This window comes from Mixophyes fleayi, chromosome 1 (assembly GCF_038048845.1).
Source record: "Mixophyes fleayi isolate aMixFle1 chromosome 1, aMixFle1.hap1, whole genome shotgun sequence".
Lineage (NCBI taxonomy): Eukaryota > Metazoa > Chordata > Amphibia > Anura > Limnodynastidae > Mixophyes > Mixophyes fleayi.
In genome coordinates this window covers 170,170,664-170,188,546 of record NC_134402.1, presented here as the reverse complement: position 1 = coordinate 170,188,546, position 17,883 = coordinate 170,170,664, and the positions used below count along the sequence as shown (strand labels likewise).

Sequence of the window (17,883 nt, the reverse complement as noted above, 5' to 3'; positions counted from 1 at the left end):
TTTTCTGATTGGAGGAGTTGGTAGGATCAAACAAATCCTTGATGAATGTGATGTAATCCGGGGCCACAGAACGCTATAAGCCCAATAAGTATGGCAGTATGGCACCACACCAGCCCGCCTGCTTTGAAAATAAAATGTTTTTTAAGCATGGTCGATTTCTACCTTAACTTCCGATTCCTGCTCTGAACAATCGGAAATCGGCAAGGAGAATGACGCATGCTCAGTGAAGCCCCAAGGAGGCATTGATGTTAGTGAATTGCTTGCTATTATGGTTAACAGACTTCTCAGTGACAATCCTTGTTTTGGAACTTCTGTCCTTTACAAAATTATGCCCCAGGCAATTTACCTATGGCTCCAACTAAGCCAGTGGGGTTTAAAATGAGTTGGTGGTGATTGTGTTTTCTAAAAAAAGAAATAATATTTGCTGAAATAAAATCTGTTCTTACTATACAATATAAATGAAAAACTGCACAATGCTAATTTATTCGCTTCTTGCTGAGCAAATTATGCAAACCATTGTAGAAAATTATGGTCAAAAGGGCAATAATAAGTGGATAAAAGTGCACAGGTCCAAGGAGCATGGTTTTAATGATTTGCCTCATTTTCATACAACCCCTCCAGGAGATGTTGAGGAGATGAATGAAAAGAAGAGATGGGCATGACTTGATGATGTCCTCTCATCATCAAGTGGTCAGATGCTGACTAGTTGCATCATCACACACCGCCCACTCTTTGCCAACTGCAGTGGGCAGGCATGGTGATGTGTCATCATGCCATGTCTCTGCCCACTTCCAGATCTCCCCCCCTAGTTTGGGAGTCTCTCTGGAGATTGTACATATCTCTCTATAGTTAAGATTAGCAAGGGAAAGGGCCTATCAGAAATTGTACTTGGTTTCAACTTTCAATCAAATGCGGCCATGGTCTAAGCACGGCCTGGGTTGCTGATGCTATGATATATGCAAAAGTTAATATATAAAGTCTTCTGTTTTAGATTTCGAAATCTGGTAACAATATGTTATATTTCTCTTGAATAGTGAACATTTTTCAATGACTAATGTAAAACTGAAACTGAAATTATATGATGAGAAAAAAAATGCCAATTATGAGAATCATTTATTTTTCATTTTTAAACCTAAGGATAAAACAAAGTGCAAAAAATGATTCAAAGGAACACACACAAACATATAAAAAGTATAATCTGCAAACGTATGTTTTTGTTGTACAGACACTGTACATGTCATGGATGAATGGGGAGAAGAGGGGGAGGAAGGCAGGGAGAACATGCCTTGTGTAAAATAACAAATACAAATTAAAGTAAATATGTAATAGTCTTTAACAGGGCTGAAGTCAACCACCTGTCAAACATGTTTTGGGTTATAGAAGGGTCTCAAATTCCTCTCTCTATATTTTGATGTTAATTAGTAGCTTAGTGCAAATACTGCTTTGGTTAAATGATTGCTTGCCTATACATTTCATTTAATGGCTTTGCAAACAAACAGACAGGCACTAATAAGGTTTTCAGTTCACATCTTTATGCTCTACACTGTTGCAAAGCTTTGCTGACAGTAAGGCCTATTAGGAAAATCATGGAACATGAGTAAACCTGCACCATGTGTGCTTTACAATATTATGCGCACAAGTAAGGTGTGCCATGAAATACATACTTAACATACTTTTAAAATAGAAGTTTAAGTTGTAGTAGTTTAATTTGTGATGGATATAACAGTTATAAGGATATGGGTGGATGTTAGTTTACATATTTGAATATGATAACATATGATGTAGATGGGATTTACTGGAAACATGGATTTGTAAGTGAAATATTTTGAACTGATTGTCTATTCAGTTAAAAAGCCCACACATGGCAATTTAGTGCACTGGCGGATCCAAAGATGGGCAATCAGGGCAATCACCACTCCCCCCCAGCAGCAGCAATCTTCATCCCATTAAATTGTGGTGGAGAGGTCTGATAATCAGGGGTGAAGGGGGCGGGGCCAACCAGACCAACCAGAGTTAAGGAGGGGCGTGGCTATGCAAAAGCGCCCACCCTATAAAAAAGTCTAGGTCTGCTCCAGATTTAGTGAACCAATTTTGTTGCTTTAAATCACATTGGCCCAAATGTCAACTCAATTTGATCACCTTGTCTTGTACTCCAGTGCAATGATACTTTGGTTAGCTGGAATGTAAATCCTGTTAGCCAATGACTTAATAGACTTGTTTGTACAATCATGGATCCATGCAAAATGTTGTACCCATTGCAATATGTTTGTACAGTCTGCCCAACAAATGACAGGATCTGTTTAATATGCCTTTTATATGTGTGTGGACAAAATAACTGTCTGGTTATAGGAGAACTTGAGAGGGCTCAGAGGCAAGCATCCTCCATGATATCAGGAAAATGGAGCATTATTTTACAATAGGATTATCTATATATTAGTCAAGCTACTTCTTTAATAACAGGAATGGGAGGTTAAATTATGACAAGATCGTAAAAAACTAGTACATTACAGAAAAAGTACCTTAAGTACCTAGTTAATATGTATAAATATATTAGATTACAATACAAAGATTGGTCTAATTAAATTTTGGTACCGATGACCATACAGTGGACAAGGGAACTTTAGTTGTGAATGGAAGATTGATTGGGGATTGATCCAGGAAATTTATCACATGGCCAATTTTGTGGTCTGGAAGAAATTTCATTCCATCCAATGAGAATTAATTAGCTGCTGTCACATTGGAACATTTGGTTTGCCTTTCTCTGGACCAATTATAATTGATGAAAAACCAAACTTGATGGACCTGTCTTTTTTTTCAACCTTAATATGTAATTCTACCCACCTCTGGCAATTACAACTTCCTCTATTGCCTCACTTTGTCCCACGTCATTTGCAAGACAAATTCCTTATTAAGTGAAAGCTATTCTTACATTTTTAGTCACGGTGATATCTAGACATGTAATCTTGCAATACACAATACACAAGAGTGTCTCCAAGCAGACGTGGGGATCATAACAGACTTCCACATTTAATAGACAACCAAGAGTAAAGGCTGAACTCTTCTATAAGGTACATAGCGTAGGTTGGGATTTCCACTCCAACATTAAAAATAATTGCATATTATCTATCTAGTTTTAGTTTCTCCTGCACTGCTACATTGGTATAAAAACCTACACGTAGCCCTTTTAGCCTATCATCCATTCTAATTTTTCAAGCATGAGGTTCAACGGGCAGAACAAACAAAGCAGATGACAGAGAAACTCCTGCATTACCTCCCTCTCCAAACAACAGTAATTTAGCACATTCACTTTTACATAGGTCCTGGGTGGCTGATACAGTGATCTTCCCCATTTAATTAATTTGAGACCTACACTATATGCAGCCAAGGTCTCCCATAGACAGGGGAGGGCAGGCAAATTTTAGCCCAAGGGGCAAGACTCGACTCAGCAGCCTTTTAGGAACATTTTAAGGAAAAAAAATGCAGGTGGCCCAGTGACCCACTATGGGACCATCATGGGGGCGGATGACCTCCTGCCCCCCAGCTCAGCCTGCCCCTGCAGATCTGTCTAACATTAACAGCTGTAGACATGCCCAGGATAATTCCAGACAGGAAAGGGTATGTCAATGATGTCAACTTTTCATTAAGGCTAAGGGCCAGGACTTTTGCCAATATCTTTATTTTGGCATTTAACAGTGATTTGAGGCAAAAGATTTGCAAAATTGTGGACATTTTCCTGTGGGAAAAATGATCACAGCATTACACAAAAAAAAGATAGTTCATCTCTTTCAAAAGTCTCATTAACTAATACTATCAAATATCAAGTTCATCATTCACCATAACTCCTATACATCTCAATTTGGACTTTTACCAGTGGTAAATGTTAAGATTAAGTTGATTGTTTCACAAATCTACCTTCAGTATCTCTCTGTTGCCCTCTGATAATAAAGGGACACTAATCTCATAAAGGTAAGTACACAGATCTGCAGAGCTGCAACATACAAAGGATTTATATATAGCTTTATAGAAACCACGTAACTTTTGTCATACACCAGTGTGCAGCACATAATTTATTATTTAACAGTGTCAATTTTTAAACCGTTACAAAAGTTCTCTGTTTTCTTTTACTGCCTTAAGCCCCTGAAAAGATCACACCTTCTTACTGCTAGACCATTTATAATCTGCCATGTTGTAAAATGCATATTTTCAATTGGCCATTATTAAAAATGAAATATTACAGCTGCACAGGGCCGGACAGGGACTAACAAGCAGCCCTTGCTTACAAAGTAGAACAACCTATGTTTCCAAAGTCAACGTTTCTTGTTGCACAACGCAGTGCTCACTCTTCTGTCTAATGCCGCCACGGCCAACTCTGTGCCAAGGGCAGAGAGGACGTGGCACAAGATTATTTTGTTAAAAACTGGGCCAGAAGGCTGATTGAAAGTATGTTTCTTAAGTACAAGGCTGAGGACACTGCTTATGCAATGCAATTGAGATTACAGCTCATTCTAAATCCTAATATGCTATTTCTTTTTCTTAAAATTGTTATAAGGAAAAATAAACATTGGTTACATTAGTCATGGTGTATGTTTAAATAGTGATAAGAGGTGACAAGACGAGATCATCTTCTTATATGTGAATGATGTCACCCCTTACAATAACAGGCATCAAACATCAAGCTGATTTCCCATGTCAATGAATAATATTTTACACTTCCACGCTTTTTTTTTGCCTACAAAATCAACTGTAGTTCAGAAATGTCAAATGTTAAGGCTTACTACTGGCAGATCTCACAGAAAAGCATGTTGGTTATAAGAGGTGTCCCTTAGATCTGAACTGTTATGCATTCAATCATAGAATATTTTCAAAAGCAGTAAAGCATATGGGAGGGGCATGTTCTTTAGGTACAAATAGACAGGATCAGGCAAGTGCAAAAGACGCTTCTTGTCTTTGGCAGAAAGTAAGTGAATTGATTTGCCTCATTATGAAACAAGTAGAAAGCCTTGATACTTGGTATTATGTGTGTGATCATATATATAGGAAGTGGGCCGGAATAAGGTTGTATGTCATACCGTCACTTCCTGCTCCTTAGAGTGTAAGACTATAAAATTCCATTCACGTACATTTTCCATACCGCCACTTCCAAATTTCCACTTCAACCACTATAATATCTATTTATAAAATAACTTAAAAGAAAACATACTTACACATTACTCAGCAGAACTGGCGGGACTTCCAGCCCTGAGAAGTAGCGTCTGAGGGAGGGAACCAACGCACCTAAAATGGCACAAAATCATATGCAAAAATTAGAGCTGAGACATAGGCACGCCTATAGCAGTCTGTTTGGGCTATATAATCATTTGAAGATAAATCAAGATAACAAACATGATATTACCATGTTTTATCCCAAATAACGATCTTATGAGTTAAAAAAAATGAGTTATGGAATTATGAATATTATTTGTATAAGTGTTACTTTGTGTGAAACAAATCAAAGATAATACAATTTAGGTTAGTGTCTCATTATTAAGTGGTTTCAAATTCACCTTTAATGTCTACTCCAAGAAAAAAAAATGTTTTCAATAACCCAGTCCTGCAACCAGTATATCCATTGTAGCCCGATCCACAGGACCCCCTCAGTTTAGGAGCTACTGCCCCATCAGCTCTGGTAATGACTGCAGTCCCAGGCATTATAGTTTGTAGAGATTGGAACACACACAGTCTGTATGGTATGTACCCACTTGGATGGCTGCTGCAGCTTCTCCAATCAGTTTTATCAAGAAGGTTCAGTCAGATCAGTGCACCTTTATCATTTTCCAAGCTTTTATTCTGGAGAAGCATCTACTGGCACTTATAGATGGCACCTGATAAGGATATTCCATTTTCTAATACATTGACTTAAAGTTTCTGCCATGTACAGAATCAGTTTTTAGGGCATATTCAGATAGCAGTTACACGTGGCTGCACACTCCCGTTACCGCAACATTGCGTATTTCCCTTCACAGCCCATAGGTTTGTGAAGGGAAATCCCTGATGTTGCGGTACCATATTGACACTTCATGCGTGCAACTGTGTGTAGTCACGATCTGCCGTCTTAATTGAATATGCCCCCTAGCACACAAATGTTGTTAAACCTGTTATGGGCTGTTATAATTACATATCAAATGTGAGCCAACTTCCTGTGGCAATGGCTGCTCCACCCCATAGGATTGTCCCTCACACATGCACACACACAGTACAATAGGTAAAACTCATTAAAAACACCCTCACACCACACACTACAAGCTGGCATATACACAACCATACACACAATAGCTCACACACACAGACACACACACACACTAAGTTTTATATTTATAAAACATGCAATTAATGTGATATATTGTATTAATATCTATGCTATACCATCTATGCTAGTAGAGGAAACAAAACTTTAATAGGACCTTCTGGTTCCACTAGTTGGAGCGGGATTTATTGATAACATTTTTTATTTTCTGGAGATTGACTCTGTACTATATAGCGGTGCACAAACTCACTTAGATTCATGGCACAAACGGACATCACATGGCAGATTGATGAACATATGTTTTATGCTATGATGAAACATGAACCATATATGGTAAAAATGTGCACATTGAATAATAAATAAATACAGCCATGACAAAATACAAGCTTCTTTAACACAGCTAGGGCAGTCCCTGTGTTTTTACATGTTAATCAAACAGACTGTGCTCAGAAAACACATGACTTTAAAACCCAGACTCATACTTCACAAAACGTACCTCTACCCTGAGGAGCTCTGAGATAATTTGTGAAGCAGCATACAAATTTAATTTAGTCCTCTATTATACAATCTTTGTCCAGACTATTTATGTTTTTGATTTAATGCACCAAGTAAGGCACTACACATGGGCAACTTCTACATTTAGGGCATGGAATCCATGATTTTAGAATCTCTAGCAGAAACACAGTAATTAAAGCTAGTTAACCCATCCAATATCATGTGGCAAAAAACAAGCGAGATGCCAGCTAATAATCCAGTCAACAACAATCAGATGATTATTGGACATGTTGGTCAATGTGGTAGGACACCTACCAACAACACTAATAGGCCTTCATGTGGTTCAGCAACTTGGCCGAAGTACCAATATGGGTGGTCATATTGGAAATCAATTTGTTGTTCGGTGATTTGGCTAAGTGAAAAAAATCAGTCCCTGTGTGGTCAGAATAAGTTTATTTACTATCCATCCAAATAATACTGTCACTGCCATTGTTTCATTAAGCAATTGTTGCTAAATGACATCTCTACTCCAGGGAACATGAGGCAATACTGAGATATGACTACTAGCATGACCTTATTGCTTAATTTTCTCTTTAGTATTCTGTGCTCCTTCTGGGAAATATGGCTAAATGCAAAGGGTTTTTTAAAGAGGTGCAAATCATTTACCTTCCACAACGCATAGGTAATTTCAGACTATTTTAATTTTTACATTTTATTTTGCACGATTACTTAAATAAGACTGAAGGTGCGGATAAGTAGGAATTAGAGGCCTACACCATTTTTCTTGCTGCAAATTGACTTAAATTTTATATGTCTTTGGAAACAGTGAAAATACCTTTTGCAGCTTCCAGGTGTACGCTCTATGGGAAAACACATTTAAAGCAAATTTGGACCAATAAAATAAACACACACAAACATTACAGTTGTAATTGAGGCAGACCAGATATCCCACCAGTAGCATTATTTTTGTTGTTTTATACATAAATGAAGCTGAAATGAAATGAACGAAAGGGGATGTCAAAGTGTTAGTAGGATGGATTTTATCATGATAGTTTAACTGTTTCCACCATGCACATTCCAGTCAAACCCTCAATCTTACAACATTGGCAGCATAGTGATTTTTCCAAAGGCAGTTCCCAAGATCAGTATGTGGGCATGTACTTATGTATGCACTAGGCAGGGAAATAGGCACATTTCTACAAAATAGAAATTAGAAAAGTTTTACACCCCCACGTTTTGTACTTTCACACATATCCTGTATCCCGTGGATTCCTCATAGTGAGTCAGGGAGATCTGTCTAGGGAATACTTCTTTCTCATTGGCTACTAACAGAGGATATTATCTATAAATGTGGGGGAAACCGAAAATGTTCTTTAAATGTCTTTTATGGAAAGAATATACAATTTCACACCATATTCCTATTCCTATTCTACAAAGTTATTTAGGATATAAAAATGTTATCTTTTTTATTCCTTAAAAAGTTGATGTTCTCTGTTCACATATTTTAAATTGTTCTTTATACTCTACAGGCTGTATAATTTCCAGCATTGTTCATATGGAGTGCCAATTCAGTCAGAAAAATGACATTAAATACATTATGTATATTCTGTAAAAGTGACATTTTATTTGGACATTGTTTAAAACACTCCTAATTTATACTCATTAACATAGAAGAGATGGAAATGGTAGAAAAATTTGCAACATATGTGATAGAATATGGAGTACAAAGAAGGAAAATAATTATACAATATTTTATACAAAGGGGTACAAATACCCCAGGATGGCAAAATGTCCATTCCTCCTTGTTTTTTTTTTTTATAGAAAATCCTATTACGTGTAGTTGAGAACCATCAGAATCAATACTGGATTATTTGGCTAGATTTTTGCTAGAGATCAGAGCTAAGGCATTTAGTGTAGAACAAGATGCTGCTGTGTTTTTATGACAAGAGACTTAACATTAAGTAGTAGAAGATAACAACCTGGAACCTTTATTAAATTGTAAACCTACATGGCCAGCATATCGATACTGACTACCCTGACAACACTTACGCTAACACCTTGACACCAAAGAACTCCTTCCCGGCGACGATCGATGACGACTGTTGTGGCAAGCGACTGTAGCCAATCCAGATGAAGCAAGAATCCGGCGAAACTTGATGATGTCATTTACATCGCCGATGCTATGATCCTGCTGTTAAGTGGGTAATGTAAGTATGTGCCCATGCCCAATGTAGAACGGTTTGTAAACTACATTGGACATGGGCACATACTTACAATAGCCCCTTAACAGCAGCGATGTAAGTGATGTCTTCAAATCGCACCAGATTCTTGCTTCATCGGGATTGGCTACTGTCGCTTGCCACAAAAGTCGTCATCGATCGTCGTCGGGAAAGACGTGTCAAGGTGTCTAAGTAAGTATTGTCGGATTACTCAGCGTCATTATACTGTACCCCACCCCATGGCCAGGACCCTTAAATCTGTTACAATGTCAAACAGGGTGGACACTGGGGCAAATCTATATAACAGTGTTATTATATTATTATTATTAATAAGTTCACCTAAGGGTGCAATGAGTTGTCCTTGATGAACTGAATGTGTTACTATTCTTATGATCACGTTAAACTTGCATTAGTTTAAGGGACTCAGTTGGAACTATATTTGCATATCATTTGCATCCTGTTATCCTTAAGTTTTAAGTAACACCGACGTGCTACCTAACCTGGGGTTATGGGAACCTTACTTATCTTAGTCTATAACCTCTTAGTGTTACGTAGACCTAAAGGCGTTAACGTCTCTCTAAATTCAATGATGGAGTTTAGAGTATCTGGGCATTTTCCTCGGCCCTTGCATCTCTTCATACAATAGATCATAATTTTCAGAGCTTACAATTAAATAATATTGACCAAAGGGAAAAAAAGTCTATAAAATCACCTACCGTTTTCTGTATTCCGCATACCAGGGAAAAACATTGCCTACCCAGGTCTCTGAATTGAGGGATAGTGAAAGTGGACAGAATGGGATGGGCAGCATTGCCTAGAATGCAGCATCAGAATGGGATGACAGACTGTGTTCTCTAGAAAGAGAGGTGCAGAACACATACCAGTGTCAAGTGATCAATGCAATGTACTGGGAGTGCTGGACAGAGGAATTATAAAGCCCAATGTGGGCTAATAAAGATTATTAATATATTTTTATATGTTAGGAGTGGTGAAAAAAAGATTAAGTTTGAAAATCATATACAAGTGAGTGACTTATGCATGAAATTCCCGTTATTAAGCATACTTCTCAATATGTTAACATGCCAGAGAGCAACATATTAAGATTAGACAACTTATGATACACAACCACAAAGACAGCAAAGCACTTAAATACATTATAATATACTTGGTCTGTACTATAACAAATTTTGTCAGACAGACATTTGTGGAGGCAATGAAGGAATTTATCTATAGAGAGATATACAAAAGAAGTAGAGGGAAGATTCTGGTCAATAATCCAAAGCCACCGCTAAAGGCCTTGACAACTCTTCTCTCTGAGCCATGTGAAGTCTCCCCATGCACATCCTGGTTCTACAAAGACAATGCTTCCTAACGGATCAATTGCAACAATATCAAAGCTTTATTTAAAAAAAATGAACAGACAATGTGATTATGTACAAAAGCTATTTTTATTAGACTATTGGACCATCGGGGCAAACATAAGGCCAATATTGCTTTCATATTTTTGTTTTTGGACAACTGTTCCGTCAGAACAGCCATACAACAGCCCTGTATATTGCTACTCTTTGTAACAGTACCTCAAAATATTCAGGATTTGGATGCATTGTATTGTATTCTATTATAGACAACACAGATGAAATGATGGAATAATGAAATGGCTCAGGAACACATGCAGAGCTAGATAGTTCATGCTATTTATTTTCCTGTATTGACAGTGATTGCTGACACCGAGTGCACCACCTTGATTTGTTATATTTAAACGTCAACTTCATCTGTTATGAGAAGCGGGGACAGGCACAGGTGTAACTACAAATAACTCTTATGTGCCTACAGCCACATATTGTCAGCCGTCACTTGCTGATAGGTGGCGCAAGACAAACCGCAGCTGGAGAGCTAAGAATAGGAAAGAATACTCTCAACCACACGCAGGTTACTGATGTATTCAGTTCACAGCATCAAAATCTAACAAACTAAAATATTGCTGCAGCTTCTTCAAAATAAGTAAAGAGGAAACCAGTAAAACAATCATACATTCCAATCTGTGACTAGTGTATTTTAACAAAGATTTTTTTTTATTACTTATTAAGTGACATGGCCCAAATAATGCTGTGTAAGTTAAACAAATATCTAAATGACTACGCAAATTTGAACTGTATTTATATAGGTTATTAACTGAATAGCAAATTCTGCCCCAGGTAATACATCTGATTTAAGAAATATTCTTTGCTCTCTGCTATCTGGTAAAACATTGCATTGGCTCCTATGTATCCTCAGTCTCCCAAGACACACCTGACATTTCTCAATTATATCTTAAAATCATATTTTTCTATTATTCAAATTCGTCATGGATATGGATTTAAAGGATTACTTGGATAGACAGATAATGTATTGCTGGCAGAAATCTAACCCGTCTGAACATTTTCACCATGCATATTGCACAAATATGCACCTTCCCCCATAGAAAAGAGAGTCTCCATTGTAGATAGTCCACATTCCAAAGACACCCTACAGGGTGGCACTGAGATACCCTAATGCACATATTAACCCCTATCTGCGCAGAGAAAATGCAGCTCAAATCACTATATACAGTCATGATTCAGGTTTTGGGCTCTGCTAGTTCTGACAGTTGTAGGATGCCTGTGTACCAGCAGTGCAGTAAAGCTGTCAGGCATAATTTCTGACACCTTCACTGTCACAGGGTCAACACAAACATCGAAAAAACATTTCCAGAATACACACATATCTCACACAAGACACTGCAAAAACCTTAATTCATGCACTCATCATCTCCGGCATTAACTATTGTAATTTCCTCCTTACTGGTCTTCTCAAGATCAGACTCAAACCCCTACAATCTATTTTGCATGTAGCAGCTTGATTGATTTTCCTTGTAAACTGTGCTTCCTCTGCTGAGCCACTCTGTCAGTCTCTACATTGGCTGCCTGTATTTTAACGAATCCAATATAAAATTCTTCTAACTATATACAAGACCATCAACAAGATTGCACTGACATACATCTCATCACTCGTATCAAAATATCCCCCAAATCGACATCTCCGTTCTGCACAAGATCTGTGTCTCTCTTCCACTCTCATCACATCTTCCCACTCCCAGATACAGGACTTTTTTCGGTCTGCATCCACTCTGTGGAATTCCCTCCCTCGCACAGTAAGACTTTCCTCTAGTCTCCAAACCTTCAAGCGTTCTCTGAAAACCCACCTCTTCAGACAAGGTTATTCTCCCTAGGTTACCCTTATACCACCCTCTGCATAGCTAACACAAGACAACAACCCTCTGATCAAAATAGTTGTGTGACTGATTATACAGCCCACTCAATACTTTTTAACCTTTGCATTCTAGCTGGACAAATATTCAATATGATGTAGCACTTACCCCTGTGTATCAAACTCCCATTGTCCCATAGATTGTAAGCTTGTGAGCAAAGCCCTCTTACCTCTCTGTCTGTCGGTATTACCAGGTATTGTTTTATTAATGTCTGTTCCCAATTGTAAAGCACTATGGAATTTGCTGGTGCTTTATAAATAAATGTTGTTGATAATGATGATGATGATGATGAAAGCACCCCAATTGCTGAATTTGTTAAAGGTGACCTGTCACCTACACACATTAGACCTCATTTACAATATGCACTGGCTGCCTACTGCAACTCACCTAGGTTTTACACCAATGCATCTATATGGTCTGTCCAGTGGAAACCAACTTTTATGGTTTTGGAGGCTGAAAAATCTGAAGAGATGTACTGTGCAAATGTCATAGCAAACTCCAACCACCCACAGCTTTAGAACCACCACCTACATTAAAATGAAATCTTTCACTTTTTCTTACAATTATTTATGACTTCAATAAATCGTGAAGACACCGGGACTGCCTTATATGTGTCGTGTGTGATGCTTTTTTATTACATTGATCAAAATACACTTACAAATTAGCTTCTCTCCTGATGTGCAACATGGAGATGCGGAATAGCATTAAGTATAGGGACAAAACCCAAAGACTGCCACTGTGAGTTGGTATGAAATTCTAGTCATTTTGTGGAGTAAAATTGACTATGTGCCCCTTCGCACAGCAAGGTATGCCCCTAAAAGTACCCCCTCTACATTCCATTATCTCATTTTAACAATCTTACTCTACAAAATTAAATCTCACTTTTTAATTGCTTACACCACAGAATTGGTGTTTGCCCAACCACTTCACAAAAGCTTCCATTTTGCTCCAAATAACCACGAGCTTTGTCAGTAATCTAAGTACCAAAGTACCAATCAAGATGTGTTATGTCACCAAAGATAATTCTGAACTGCACATTGGCCATTTTGTGTTCAGCAAATGAAGCCCATTTAAGGTAACCATTTTGTGGACTGAAGCAAAATTCATGAGAACGCAGTCTATGAAAAACGCTATAATATATAGTGTCCAGCTTTTCTGTTTAAACACACACATCATATACACTAAGCAGTTCTTACTTCCAAATAACTACTCAAAAGAAAGCTAATAATGTATTGACTTTTTTTTTTTTAATCCATTAACTCTTAACCGCAGTTTCCTATGAAAAGCCACAGCAGCATGGATCAGTGGTCACACGACTTGAGACTTCATACAACTGAACATTGTTCAGTCAGTATTTCTATCAAGATCTTACAAGTCTGTCCAAGACTTGAACTGAGTGAACAAGAATACAACATAAAGCTTGAGGCTTTGTCTGTCACCTGACTGAGGGCAATATAGTCTGGGTAGTGCCTTATTGCTCTAGGCTGAGAAGTTTCTTTCTAGATATCAAGGTGAAATAGAACTGTATATGTGCTTTCTTCACGGCCCTTTCATCTTGTTCACTGAACCACAGCATACTTACGAGAAGTGCTGACACAATGTTCTCATGCAAATAAAGGACATCTTCATCTTTCATGTGCTGTCAGAGGGATGAATGAGCCTTTATGATGGGAGACCTACACGATTAATTAGTAAATATCTACTTCTAAACATGGAATTCATCTAGGTATCTGATGCAAAGCATAAGGGCTGATGTAAGACAGCTTAAAAATAACCTTGAAATGATCAGGGCTGTATCTGGGAACCTCAGTTCAGCAGTAAATTAACTTGGCTAGTTGTGACAGGTACGGTATATGAGGTCTGATCTGAAAAGCTCAAGTCTAAGGTGATTAGCCCCATCTCAATGCGGTCTCTTAATTCACTGCCAAATTCTGCCAAGTTAGCCAAATAAAATCGAACACATAAGATATGCTTACAATATTTACTATGGGGTTTAAGGCTGTATCTACTCCTTTTTTACTTCATCAGTTGAGCAGGACTGTGCATCTCTCCTCTCCCTTCTTTTATTTTCTTAGTGTTTTTTCTTAGATGTATCTATCTGTTGTTCGCCCATCACTGCATAACAAGCACATTGAAAGTACATTTGATGTGCACTTTCCCATTTAAAGCTTCACGGTCCATCACCTATTTATCTACTGCTGTGTCAGGGTGATTTGCCATGGCCTTGATCTGCCGTTTTCTTTGTAAGGAAGCTATAGTCTCAGGTACTGGTTTGGATGTCGTGGCCTGATAATTTTTTCATGTAGGTATCAAAAGCTAGTAGATGCAACGATTGGGGTTGTTGCTTTTAGATATGATCTGAAGAACCTTATTGGTTCACCTTGGTGATGACTAAGTCTTGACCATAACTTATGATTGGGTTGTTAGGCACAGCAAATGTGATCATGATTCCAGTCATTATACAGTTCCTACAAAGGGACAATAAGTTACTTTTGTGAAGGTGCACAGCAGATATGATAAACATTAGAAACATTATATTGATATATATTTAAAACATTCAGTAGTTACAGTTTTACAAACACATCAGTTAGGCAGCAAAATAAAATATAGATAGGGTGAAGAAAGATATGGAAAATTGTGTATTAATTCACTATTATAAATAGATTTGCAGTGAATCATATATCATGCATCACACTATAATAATTTTGCTGTTTAGCTGATGTGTTTCCAAACCCGGAATTACTGAACGTTTATATCAATTAAATGTCCCTGCCACCGGTTTACCGGTTGTCCTTCCTTGGACCACTTTTGATAGATACCAACCACTGCATACCGGGAACACCCCACAAGACCTGCTGTTTTGGAGATGCTGTGACCCAGCCGTCTAGCCATGACAATTTGTCCCTTGTCAAAGTCGCTCAGATCCTTACACTTGCCCATTTTTCCTGCTTCCAAGACATCAGCCTCAAGAACTGACTTTGTACTTGCTGCCTAATATATCCCACCCCTGGACAGGTGTCATTGTAATGAGATAATCAATCTTATTCACTTCACTTGTCAGTAGTTTTACTGTTGTGGCTGATAGGTGTAGATAGAATAAACAGATCCATCAGTTAATTTGTGGTAGACTAATAAAAGTCTAGGATGACATGATTCCAATTCCTTCACTGGCGCGGGGAGTTCATTGTAAATCACTATCAAACTGATTCTTGTTTTTACCTGGTAATGTCCGTATACCCCTTTTGTTCTTGGTGATTTAATAACTCTGCCTCTGACTGTTTGTTGGTAGAGGAGCCAACCAGTGTTGGGAAGATGGTAAGGCCAACCATGACTAGGGACTTGTTCATTTGCCCTATGTGAGGTCTGATCTACTCCAATATATTGATGGCTCATAGATAGAGCTTGAGCAGCCATCATAATACATATATGTTGCAACATTCTGGTCTGTGATCCAATGGCAATAATTATATGTAAATACCTTATATTTTCTATATAAATAGATATTGTTTTGAACCTTGTATGTGATCTGTTAGGTATACATATAGAATATATCATTCTATATATAGCACTGCAAGAAATGTTTCATAACTATATATCAAATGTGTATATTATACATTTACAGGGTAAAATAGTGATGAATGGCAAAAGATAGAACCCACTTTGTCTAAACCCAGTGCTTGGTCCAGGATTACTAAGTAATCTAACTGCCACTTTCCAGCCACTAGACTCATAGTCACTTTAAGCAGTCAAAGTTATGGAATTTGCAAATCTCAGCATAATGCTTCCTTCTCTGCAATGACAATTCCCACATGAGTGGGGGAGTCATTGATTAGCATATGAGCTATATGGCTGTGTGTTACACTGGATGAAAAATTGTCTCTACATTCCTGTGAATTGTCTTTAGTTTAATAATAGTTTTTGTTAAGTCCTATGCAGAGTTGTCATATATCCAATCACAACATTACTCTAAAAGTATGGCAGTTAAGGTTAGATTATTGGCTATGCTCATATAATGAAATCATTTTCTCTATCTCGTGCTAAGCCAACAGGGATCTGCAATCATCTTGTTTCCATTCTGAGATATTCTGTTACATACAACATTTAACTGACATGACACACCCCAGAGAAGACAGGCTGTGCATTTATAAATCACCCCCATATGTACATTTATACAGTATCTCATCGTCAGAATATTGAAACTGTGACAGCATGACACACTGTATAAGTTAAGATTATGTATGCTTTCCTTTCAGTTAAATACCAGTCTACAAAACGCTATGTATTTCTTGGATTTTGGCCCAGTCTTGCATCATTGATTCATGTTTCTGAAAATCTACCTTCTCTTTCCATGGATGGTTAACATAAAATGATGCTGGGCTGATCTTGATTTCATTATATCAATTACTGGGCTGATCTTCAAGCTGTCATGGTCTATCGAAAACTGTGCAATACCAGACGTGTTAATGACTAGGAATCCATTAAAATCTGGCTCAGCACAGTAAAGAGAGAATACAGTTTACACTGGTAAGGACAAGCAATGACAATTGAGGCTGCGAGCCAGCATATGTTTGCCACTCTTTGTTTCAAATAGACTGTTCTACACAATAAGGATAATATTTATGAAAGTGCACATAGGCACCTCCCACAGTGCAAATGCTATTTGTAACTAACTGTCTTTGCACAATCTCGCACAGTTTAATGCATTGTGTATAGACTTTACCAGTCTCAGTAGCACCTGAATGGCTTGGCAGACTACCTTCCCTAGTTATGTACCCACATGCAATAACAATATTTCTTTTATGGGATATGATTATTTCAGTATAATTCAAGAGGTGGAAAAGGAAAATTTATAGGGATGTTATATTTTTCCAATAGGACACCATTTGCATCTTTCAAGCACACTTTATATGGGAAATAGTACTTCTAGAGGTGCACTTTGATTTTCAAGGGGCTATTTCAAAAATCGTAATGTGGATGTGCACCTATGTGAGTGCGAGGTGAAAGAAATAGGTGCATTTGCACAAATATAAATGTTTTGTGACTCTCAGTGTTTGCATTTTTGTAAATCACATTTGCTATGTGTTGCTACCTTATACAGCAGAGGTGGCTGCGCCCCGTAGCCAGCTGTTCCCAATCTTACTCTCTACTTTGTTAATGCAGGGAATAAGGCAGGCCAGGGATAGCTGACTTCCCCGTCATGTGACCTCCTCTGCACAACGCAGGGAGGTCACATGGCATAATGGAGGAGGAGAAGGAGGGAGTCCAGTGTGTCTTCCCTCCTTCCTCTGTGTGGCCCTTTTCAAGGTTAGAGGGCCCTTGAAGAACGCAAGTTTGCCCATCACTGTTATAGAGACTAGAAAGGGAACTTGGTAAATGACAAATACTATAAGTTAGATATTTGATATTGCTCAGTCTGTTACAAATTCTAATAAAACAATTGATGTACCAAATATGGGCAGGATAATTAACTGAGTACATATTGACAGGTGGTTCTTGTCTTTGATTGTGCTGGTTTTGGAATTAAAATATAAGTTTGATACTGTCTGCAGCATGGTAATCTGGATCACTATAATTATTATATCACCCTCAAAGCCAAATTA

At 37.9% G+C, this 17,883-nt stretch overlaps 1 protein-coding gene across 2 annotated transcripts in view; it reads right to left on the bottom strand.

Moving 5' to 3' along the window:
• The window catches only part of RBPMS (RNA binding protein, mRNA processing factor), a 242,100-nt gene that overhangs the window by 52,000 nt on the left and 172,217 nt on the right, over nt 1-17,883 (bottom strand). For both annotated transcript variants that reach the window (XR_012689755.1, XM_075203727.1), the window contains one exon: nt 5,205-5,274. Coding sequence is in view for 1 of the 2 variants with exons in the window: in XM_075203727.1 (XP_075059828.1) it covers nt 5,212-5,274 (63 nt within the window). In the remaining variant the exon portion in view is untranslated. The remainder of the gene's footprint in view (nt 1-5,204; nt 5,275-17,883) is intronic.